At 44.7% G+C, this 10,493-nt stretch overlaps 2 protein-coding genes across 2 annotated transcripts in view; one reads left to right on the top strand and one right to left on the bottom strand.

Moving 5' to 3' along the window:
- Positions 1-10,487, top strand: part of Snrpd1 (small nuclear ribonucleoprotein D1 polypeptide) — a 16,290-nt gene extending 5,803 nt beyond the window's left edge. Inside the window, exons 2-4 of the mRNA XM_004635782.3 lie at positions 6,639-6,715; positions 9,828-10,019; positions 10,300-10,487. Coding sequence (XP_004635839.1) covers positions 6,639-6,715; positions 9,828-10,019; positions 10,300-10,376 — 346 coding nt within the window. The 3' untranslated portion in view covers positions 10,377-10,487. The remainder of the gene's footprint in view (positions 1-6,638; positions 6,716-9,827; positions 10,020-10,299) is intronic.
- LOC105742814 (protein S100-A11) lies at positions 5,578-5,936 on the bottom strand. The gene has a single exon (XM_012515715.2). It carries the CDS (start codon positions 5,905-5,907, stop codon positions 5,608-5,610), a length of 300 nt encoding a protein of 99 aa, XP_012371169.1. The 5' UTR covers positions 5,908-5,936; the 3' UTR covers positions 5,578-5,607.
- Positions 10,488-10,493: the final 6 nt, after the last annotated feature.

The raw sequence follows: 10,493 nt of genomic DNA, 5'->3' as shown, positions 1-10,493 counted from the left end.
TTTTTTTTCTTCAGAACTGGGGATTGAACTCAGGCCCTTGCACTTGCCAGGGAAGTACTTATTCTATTGAGCCATCTCCCTGGCCCCCCACATGATTTTCTTTTGAGAGAAGGATCTAGGTTCATTTTTCTGTATTTCCAGTGATACCAGCCTTACTTGTTGAAAAGTTTTACCTTGGCCTTGGACTGCATTAGTGGTACCTTTGTAGAAAATCCACTCTATCATTGTGGCTTATTTGTGAACACTTTGTACTGTTTTATTAAACTCTTTGTTCTTCCTTACTGATTTCCATGGTGTTAACTTTGTATTGTTCTGTCTAGTTTGCTTTCCTAGGGAGTATACATTTGTCTTTTAAAATTGATTTTTAGGGCCAGGGCTATAGCTCAGTGGTAGAGTCTGGCTGGCAAGCAAATGGTCCTGATATTGATTCTCAGTACCAAAAAAAAAAAAGAAAGAAAGAAAGAAAGAAAGAAAGAAAGAAAGAAAGAAAGAAAGAAAATTCACAATAAAATTGATTTTTAGTTGGGTATGATAGCACATGCCTATAATCCCATCCCTTTTGTGGGAGTTTAGGTAGAAGGATCACAAGTTTAAGTCCAGCCTGGACAACTCGTCAAGACCCTGTCTCAGGAAAAGTTTGGAGGTACAGTTCAGCGTAACTGTCCTGAGTTCAGTCCCTGGTAACAGGAAGAAAAAAAGCCAATAAAAATAAAATGAATCATTTTGAGTATCTGCCCTAGGTTCTCTTTAGACTATAAATATGATGCTAGCATTCTGTTATGTAGTTAAGGTTGGTCTTCAACTCAGTGTGTAACCCAGACTGGCCTGGAACTTGCAGCAGTCCTCCTGCCTCATCCTCCCCAGTGGACACATGAGAGAAGCCTCTCTTTCCACTGCTCATTTTTTTAAAATTTAATGTTCTGTCAGTAGTACCTAAAATTACTCTTGTATCTTATCTTGGTTTTTGTTTTCATGAGTGTGCGCATGTGTGTGTGCTTCACACGTGCTAGGCGTGAGCTCTACTATTACACTACACTCCCAGCCCAGCCTTGTGCTGTTTATTAGCATTATCTTGTTCTTGTCTGTCTCTCTCCTTTCCATTCATTCATTTTTAGACAGTTTTGCTGTGTAGTTCAGGCTGGCTTGAACTCACTTATGTAGCCTAAGTTGCCCTCAAACTCATAGCAGTCCTGCCTCAGTTGCCCAAATGCAGGGATTACATTCAGGCATCACCACATCTTGTCTCTTCTCTTTTTTTTTTTTTTTTGGTGTAGAACTGGGGTTTGAACTCAGGCCCTTGTGCTTGCCAGGCAAGCGCTTATTCTACAGAGCTATCTCCCTGGCCCATCTTGTCTCTTCTTGATGGGTATTTCAGATTTCTTTTTTTGGCAGAACCAGAGATTGAACTCAGGCCCTTGCGCTTGCCAGGGAAGCCCTTATTCCACTGAGCCATCTATCTCCCTGGCCCCTGCTTTGTTTTTTTGTTTTTGTTGTTTTGGCTAGTTCAGGCTGCCTTAAGGGTGGGTATGGTGTGGCTTGTGGAGCTGGGGATCTAACCTCGGACCCTTGTGTCTGAGTTTGCCCAAGCAGGTGCTTTAAACAACTGAGCTAGCCCACAAGGTCCCCCTCCCAATATTTCAGACTTTTAATTGCATTCCACTAAGATATGACTCCCATCCTTCCTGAGCTTTTTTTTTTTTTCTTTTGGCGGGGGCGGGGAGGTTGCAGCTCAGCCTGCCTTGAGGGTGGGGCTGGCGCGCAGTATGTAGTGCCGCGCTTGCCTAAGCAAAGCAGGTGCTTTAGATCTCTGAGCTATCTCACCAGGCCCCTTCCTGAACTATTGATGTTCCTCTGCATGTCTCCATGGCAGTCTACAGTTAGTTATTTTTAAATGTCTTAAGTATCTGAGCTCCTGGACAGCCGGACAGCCTAAGCACTTTTTTTTTTTTTTTTTTTTTTTTTGTGGTACAGGAGATTGAACTCAGGATCCTGAACTTGCCAGGCAAGTACTTATTCTACTGAGCTATCTCCCTGGCCCCTAGGCTTGTTTTTTAATCCTCATCGCCAAGCAGGACTATGATATACATAATAAGCAGTGATGAATATTAAATTTACCAAAGACCTTTGAATTTGCTAAAATTAATAAAATATATTTGGATTATTCAGAGATTTAATTTTCTTTTTGATTGTTCCTTTTGATAGAGTAGATTATAGATACAGATTATAGTTGCCTAGGCGGGGCTGAAACTTACAGTCCTCCTGCCTCAGCCTCCCAGAGTGCTGGTATTACAATTCTGCACCACCAGACTGTACTGATTTGAGCAACTTTCTTTCTTTCTTTCTTTCTTTCTTTCTTTCTTTTTTTAGTTTTTTTTATTTGCGTGTGTGTGTGTGTGTGTGTGTGTGTGTGTGTCCAGCTCAGCCCACCAGGGGGCGGCGCTGGCTGACATGTGCTGGGGATTGAACCGCGGTCCCTGTGCTTTGCTAAGCTTGTTCTAAGTAGGTGCTTTAGACCACTGAGCCATCTCACCAGCCCCTGAGCAACTTTCATAATAAAAGTTACTGTGAGACAATTACAATAATAAGAAAAAGTCAATAGTGGGAGAAAACCAGTAAGTTGAAATTCTGAGTTAATATAATGTATAATTAAATTTGGGGGCCCAGGGATGTAACTCAGTGGTGTATTACCTGCTTGGCAAGCTTGGGGTACTGAGTTTGATTCCCAGAACAAAAAACAAAAAAACCATCACTTGTTTTGGGTCTGGGGAGATGGCTTAGTAGAAAAGGTCTGAGTTCAATCCTCAGTTCCACAAAAAATAAAAAAATAAAAATAAATTTGGAATGGGATTGATTCTTGTTAGTCAGCATTAACAGTTTTTTTCCCCCAGTGTATTTGGTACAGGGTCTCACTACGCAGCTTGGACTGTAGTGATTCTCCTGCTTCAGCCTCCCCAGTGCTGGGATTACAGGCGTGTGCCACCATGCCCAGTCCTGGTGGCCAGCTCAGCATGTGGTACCGGGGATGGAACCCAGATCCTTGTGCTTGCCGAGGCAGGTGCTTAGGCCACTGAGCTATCTCCGTGGCCCAGCATTAACAATTTATTGAAAGAATTTTTTTTTAACATTTAGTGTGTGTGGGGGGGCAGCTCAGCCCACCAGGGGGCGCGGCTGGCTGGCATGTGGTGCTGGGGGATCGAACCGCGGTCCCTGTGCTTTAGCCAAGCTTGTTCCAAGTAGGCGCTTTAGACCACTGAGCCATCTCTGCAGACCCCGAAATAAATTTTTTTTTGAAAAGGCATTCAACACATGGATGTCTATGTTATGATGACCCCAGCGCCAGGGCCTCACATGTGCTAGATGTGCACTCTACCCTCTCAGCCATTCTGGTTGGCTACTTTATGACACAAGGGTTGCTTAGTTGACTAGGATGACCTCCAACTTGTTATCCTTCTGTCTCAAGTCTCCTGTACAGAAAACCACATCTGACTAGGACAAACATTTATTTATTTATTTATTTATTTATTTATTGTATTTCGTACAGGGTCTCACTACACAGATCAGGCTAGTAATAATCTTCCTGTTTTCAGTCTCCTCTAAATGCTAAGATTATAGATGGGTGCCACCATACCCAGTCTCAATTTTTTGCAGAACCTGGGATTGAACTCAGGCCCTTGTGCTTGCCAGGCAAGCACGTATTCTACTGAGCCATTTCCCCGGCCATGGCTTCCCTTTAATTGTCAAAACAGAGCTGAGAATCTGTTAAAATCCAGGATTGAGCTGAGGATGTATCACTGGCACAGCACTTTGCCTGGCCAGCATGTAGTCCTGAATTCAATTCCCACTGCAAAATGGGTCCAAGATCACACATAAAAGTCATGCTCCTAGCTTCATCAGTCGTCTAGTGGGGAAGGTGAATAACACTCTGTGTACCAGTTAGCTTGGGGGATGCAGTGGTCTGCAAGCTGCATGCCATAGAGTATGAACTTCCAGGTGTGGTCACACATGCTTATAATCTCAGCACATGGGAAGCTGAGGCGGGAGGATCGTCACACAGGTGAAGCCAGATTGGGCGACATAGTGAATTCAGTGTGATAGCCAATGAATTCATATGATAGCCTGAAGTACATAGGGAGACCTTGTCTCAAGAAAGAAAGAAAAAGCCTGTGGAGGCTCATTCCTGAAATTCCAGCACTTGGGAGGTGGAGACTGGATCTCCAGGAATTTAGGGCCAGCCTGAACTATATATTGAAAACCTGTCTTTGTGTGTGTGTATTTTTAAGGAAGGGTCTACAGAGTGTTCAGGGTCTCACTACTAGATTGGACTCGTAGTGATTCTCCTGTTTACAGCCTCCCAAGTGCTGAGATTATAGGCATGCCGCCATGCCCTGTCTCAGTTGCCACATCACTGTGCCCTGGGGGTGGGGCCTGCATAGGGGGCCTAGGGATTGAACCCTTGGCCTCTGCGCCTGCTTGTAGGTGCTTTATTTATTTTCAGAACCGGGGATTGAACTCAGGCCCTTATTCCACTGAGCCATCTCCCCAGCCCCTGTAGGCGCTTTGATCTGCTGAACTATTTGGCTGGCCCGAGTCTGTCTTACAAACAGAATGGCCTGAGAAACAGATGGGTTGCTCATCATACAGAGTTGGGGCAGCTGGCTGTTCAGTGAAGGAAAAGAACAAAGGCATTTTAGAACTCAGACTGCACAGAAAAGAAACGAATCCCAGGTAGATGAAAACTCTAAACATATGGTAGCTAAAAGAACTTAGGGCCTGTTTGTACAGTCTTCGCACAGACAACGTTCTGTTGTGTTGTTATCTTTACATGAGTTACTCAGAGTACATGGAGGATCATTTGAGCCCAGGAGTTTCCAGCAGCCTTGATAACATAGCAAGTCACCATTTCAAACCAGAAAAATGTGTCCCTGACCAGGAGCACAGACATAATGAATATCAGAGTAGGAGAAAATACAGAAGAAAACTCAGCCTTATTTTAGTGTGGCAGTGATGAGGGCCAGCCACATAGTTCAGCAAACTAAAGCACCTGCTTTGGCAGAGTGCACTGGCCAGGATTCGAAGGAAGGAAGGAAGGAAGGAAGGGAGGGAGGGAGGGAGGGAGGGAGGGAGGGAGGGAAGGAGAGGCAGTGATGTGTGTGGGGTGGCTGTGAGTGTGGCTCTGAAGCGCTGGGTTCCATCTCATCACACAAACACACCACGAAGGGAAACCCACAGAATGCATATTTCTGTACTCAGTCTGACAGTTACCTAGGGATAAGCAAATTACCCTTTTTCTCCAAAAAGAGTACCAAGTTGACAAATGTGGAAGGTTATTAACGAGTGTTGGTGAGGGCTTTCGCAAATGGATTTGTAAAAGCAACAGTAAGAAAACAAACTTGCACTCATCTGTAGAGGCATAATTAGGACATTTCCTTGTACTATAATATTGTCAAACTTTTTTTTTTTTTATGCTTAAAAAAAATTGGTTTTATTACTCCCAGCAGAAGGGGCGACATGGGGCGGTGGTGGGCTCAGCTCAGGGCCTGTGTGGGCCGGAAGGAAGTGATATCTGAGTATCTGGCAGGGGAAGTGTAAGGCCAGGCCCAGGGACCTTCAGAAACGCTTCTGGGCTGACAGGAAGGAGGAATGGCACGCTACGGCTAAGCCGCCAATAAGGTTAAGAAATTCTTGGAAATCTAGCTGCCCATCACTGTTGAGGTCCAGCTTCTTCATCATGCGGTCAAGAACACCAGGGTCCTTCTGGTTCTTTGTGAAAGCGCCCAGTTCTTTATTCATGAACGTCAAGAACTCTGTCTTGGAGAGTGTGACGCTGTTTCCATCCTTTCCAGCATACTTCTGGAAAACAGCAATCAGGGACTCGATGCACCGCTCAGTCTCTGTAGGGCTGGACATTTTTGTTGATGGATCGGAGCGGAGTGGAGCAGAGCCGTCAAACTTTTAATATATAGTGACAGGAGAACTAGCTGGGAACAATTATGAAGTCATTAAAGTCAGCTCTTACGTATGTACTTAAAATTGAGAAGAGTATACTCAGAGGATAAGGAGGCTCTTTATTTTTACACAGACAATAAGTACCTTCTTTTGGTTTTTGGAACTGGGAATCAAACTCAGGACCTTGCATTTGTGCCAGGCAGGTGTTGTGCCACTAAGTGACATCCCTGGCCTGACAATAAGCATCTTGTACTACCACTTACAATTAATTTTTGTAGTTTCTCAAGAGACTTCATTGGAGGGGCCTGGGAGATGGTTCAGAGGAATAAGCACTTCCCTGGCAAGTTCAAGGGCCTGAGTTCAATCCCTGGTTCCACCCAAAAAGATTAGCCTCCGGGATTGATCTTCACCCTGAGCCAGGAAGAATCAAGAGACTTCATTGGAGGTTAAATTGTATTATGGTTTAGAAAATAGTACAATTCCAAATGGCAGTTTGTGTTAGAATGCTAACATGAGGCTCCTTTCCAAATGCTGAGGGTATAGTTTCTGGGAAAGCTGAAATGTTAGCCAGATTGATAGGAACTGATGCAGATAACATGTTACAGATTTTCAACATCTAGCAATTTCACCCCTTCCACTAAATACTGAAGCATTAAAGGTGAGAATTCATGGTTCTTTCCCTATTTTTATAGATTTTTGATGAAACTGAGTCATGAAACTGTCACCATTGAATTGAAGAATGGAACACAGGTCCATGGAACAATCACAGGTATGCAGGTTGAACTTTTTTTTAGGTGGTTTATTTTGTTTTTGTGCAGGGTCTTACCACACAGTTCAGAATCTGTGATCCTCCTGTTTTCTGCCTCTCTTGTGCTAGGATTACAGGCGTGTGCCACTATACCTGGACTCTGTTTTAATAACACTTTTGTCTTGTTTGGGCTTTTGTTTCCTCATCTCTTCCACTTTGGGACCAGAAGTCTTTTTGGTTTCCTAGTGAACGTTATTGTGGTGGTGATCCTCTTTTTTTTTTTTGGTCTAAATTAATTGACCGCACTGAGGTCTTATTCAGGTACTTCAGCTGTGACCAAGCTAACTGTCAGGTTTCCCTGAGTGCTTTGAGGCCTTTGCTCCTGTGTCTTCCCTGTCTGGAATGCTGCTGCTTCTACCTTGAAGTCACTGTGCTTTTGCTTTTTTTTTTTTTTTTTTGTGGAACCGGGGATTGAACTCAGGACCCTTGATTTTTTTTTTTTTTTTTTTGTGGAACCGGGGATTGAACTCAGGCCCTTGTGCTTGCCAGGGAAGCACTTATTCTACTGAGCCATCTCCCCAGCCCCTACTGTGCTTTGGTTAGATTGTTGTGTTCCCTATTACACTGTAACATTTTGCTGGATTTTTTGTTTTGTTTTGTTTTGTTTCATTTTTTTAGCAGAACCGGGGATTGAACTCAGGCCCTTGTGCTTGCCAGGGAAGCACTTATTCAACTGAGCCATCGCCCCAGCCCCTTACATTGTAACATTTTGGAGGATACAGTTTGGACTGTCCATGTCTGATTGGGTAAAAAATAGCTGGGGAATAAGGGAGAGCTTGGGGAACCGTAATTTCACCTTACTAAGGAATTAATTTTTTTTTTTTTTTTTTTTTTTTTTTTTTGGTTTTTTTTGCGGAACCAGGGATTGAATTTAAGCCCTTGTGCTTGCCAGGCAAGCACTTATGCTACTGAGCCATCTCCCTGGCCTCTGAAATTACTATTAACATAACATTTTGTCTATTTTTGTTGCTCCTAGTGGATGTTCCCAAAAAATTGCAAACTGTGAAATAGATCAGATGAAAGAAAATACTGTCTTAATATATTCCCATTCTTTAAAGTCTTGAAATTGTAAATTTATAGGTAATTTTATAATGTGTAGATCAGCATCTGAGTAAATCAAAAGAAACAAAGTATTAAACTGACACTGTTTGTGGACCTACTGGAACTTCACAGCACCAGCTGCTGTGAAAGCAAATCTGTACGGTATAAGGTTATGTGATCTATAACCTTATCTGAGGAAGCACAAATAGTGCTGGGCATGGTGGCACACACCTGTAATCCTAGCCCTGGAGGCTGAGGCATGAGTATCAGCACAAGTCAAAGGTCAGCTTGGGCTATATAGAGAGAGACCTTGTTTCAAAAAAAAAAAAAAAATTCCCAGACCTACAAGATAGCTCAATGGGACTAAGTACCTGTTTAGGCAAGCGCAGGGACTGAGGTATGATCCCTGGCACCACAAGCCATGTTTTCCCTGCCCCGGGGCGCGCTAAGCTGGAAGCAGAGACGGGGTGTGGTGGCTCATACCTGTAATCCCAGCACTGGGAGGCTGAAAACAGGAGAATCACTAGGAGTCTGAGCTCTACAGTGAGACCTTGTACCAAGTACATTAAAAAAAAAAGAAAAATCTGTAAATAATGATTTAGTCCTTTCTCCAGAGTACTGTTTTGGGTATTAAGGAGTCAGAGGGTGTTTTTTTTTTTTTTTTTTTTTATTTGATTTTTTTTTTTTAAATATCTTTATTTGTGTGTGTGTGTGTGTGTGTGTGTGTGTGTGGCCAGCTCAGCCCACCAGGGGGCGGGGCTGGCTGGCATGTGGTGCTGAGGGATTGAACCGCGGTCCCTGTGCTTTGCTAAGCTTGTTCTAAGTAGGTGCTTTAGACCACTGAGCCATCTCACCAGCCCCAGAGGGTGGTTCTTGCCTTTTAGTTTTGTGACAGTACTGGAAGTTGAACGAGGGCCTTTGTACCAAGCCATATCCCCAGTTCAGTTTAGTTTAGTTGTTTGGGGCAGGGTGGCTGGTTGATGTGCAGTCTAGGCTGGCCTTGAACTCTGTGTAACCTAGGCTGGCCTCAAACTTGCAGCTGCCTCAGTCTCCAAGTGTTGGGATTATAGTCATGCACCACCACACTTCACTATTTTCTATTTTTTTAATTTAGTACGAGGTCTACAGGGCCTCACTACACAGATAGGACTCATAGTGATCCTCCTGTTTTCAGCCTCCCAAGCACTGGGATTACAGGCTTGCCACCACACCCTGTCTCAAATCTCCATCTCAGCACACCCCAGGGGCGGGGCCAACATGGCATCTGGCTAAATTTTTAATCTTAAAATAGGGTCTTATTAATTCACTAAGTTGGCCAGGCCAGACTTGAACTTGCAGTCCTCTTGCCTCAGCTTTTCAGAGTGCTAGGATGATTCTCTCCTCCATTTTTTCCTCCCCCCCACCCCCCGTACCAGGGATTGAACTCAGGACCCTGCGCTTGCCAGGCAAGTGCTTATTCTACTGAGCTGTCTCCCTGGCCCCCCCACTTTCAACTACTGCAGCTGGCTTTTCGTGTCCTATATGTGCAGATAGAAATCCAAATGCATTCTGAAGCATTACAGTGGGAGTAATCATGCTGGCTAGTGAGGAATACATTATGCTGGCTTACCATGTAGTCCCTGGAGCATAGCAGAACTTGTCAGTATCCTGGGCTCTGTGGATCAGCGCCCCCATGGAGGTAGAAGCTTTCAGAATATTAATTTCAGGAAAGAAAACCACCTACTGAGGGAGAGGAGGGAAGAATTAGTACAGCTGAAAATTTGGATATGGGTTTTGGGGAAGTTGAAAGCGTCTGTGTGTTCTGACTTGACTGTAAGAAGAAGGGTGGGACTAGCTGGGGCCGGCGCTAAGGAGGCCATTGAGGCGCACGGCTGGGCAGTGAGCACCGCCACAGCCAGGAGGGGTCAAAGGTCCTTGGGGCTGGGACTGCTGGGGTCCTCCTCCCCACTTTGGCCCCGTACCTCCTGGAAACGTGCGCTGTTTAGGATGGGTGACCTGGGCCCAGCTGAACCCTCTGCTCTGTCCCCTGCAGGTGTAGACGTCAGCATGAATACACATCTAAAAGCTGTGAAGATGACCCTGAAGAACAGAGAGCCAGTGCAGCTGGAAACACTGAGCATTCGTGGGAATAACATTCGCTATTTCATTCTGCCAGACAGCTTGCCTCTGGACACGCTACTTGTGGATGTTGAACCTAAGGTGAAATCTAAGAAGAGGGAAGCTGGTGAGTTTGAAGGCTCATACGTGTTTTTATATATGGTTAATTTAAACCCCATCCACTCTTCAGAATTTACCAAGTGGCCAAGTATGGTACACACACACCTGTAATCCCAGGGCTTGGAAGGCTGAGGCAGGAGGAACACAAATCCAGGGCCAGCCTGGATTATATGTAGTGTAACCCTGTCTCAAAGTAAAAATCATAAAGGGAGGGAAGGGCTGCATGTAAGTGGGCAGGTATGGCTAGTGCAGAGGGAATCTCACTTGTTTTCTTTCTTTTGCTTCAGTGGCAGGAAGAGGTCGAGGCCGAGGCCGAGGAAGAGGACGTGGCCGTGGCAGAGGACGAGGGGGTCCCAGGCGATAACGCCTCCCAAGATGACTGGTGCAGAAGTGACTGGGGCTATTTTTTGTACAGGTTTTGTTTGTCAGTTTTTAATAAACGTAATTGTGGGACAGAGTTGTCTGTTGACTATTACCAAGC

The sequence above is a fragment of the Octodon degus genome, unplaced genomic scaffold, assembly GCF_000260255.1.
Source record: "Octodon degus isolate 3935 unplaced genomic scaffold, OctDeg1.0 scaffold00075, whole genome shotgun sequence".
Lineage (NCBI taxonomy): Eukaryota > Metazoa > Chordata > Mammalia > Rodentia > Octodontidae > Octodon > Octodon degus.
This window is presented reverse-complemented; position numbering and strand designations above follow the sequence as displayed.

Coding starts and splice junctions, on each gene's coding strand:
- LOC105742814 (XM_012515715.2), bottom strand. CDS start 5,907: ATGTCCAGCCCTACAGAGACTGAGCGGTGCATCGAGTCCCTGATTGCT.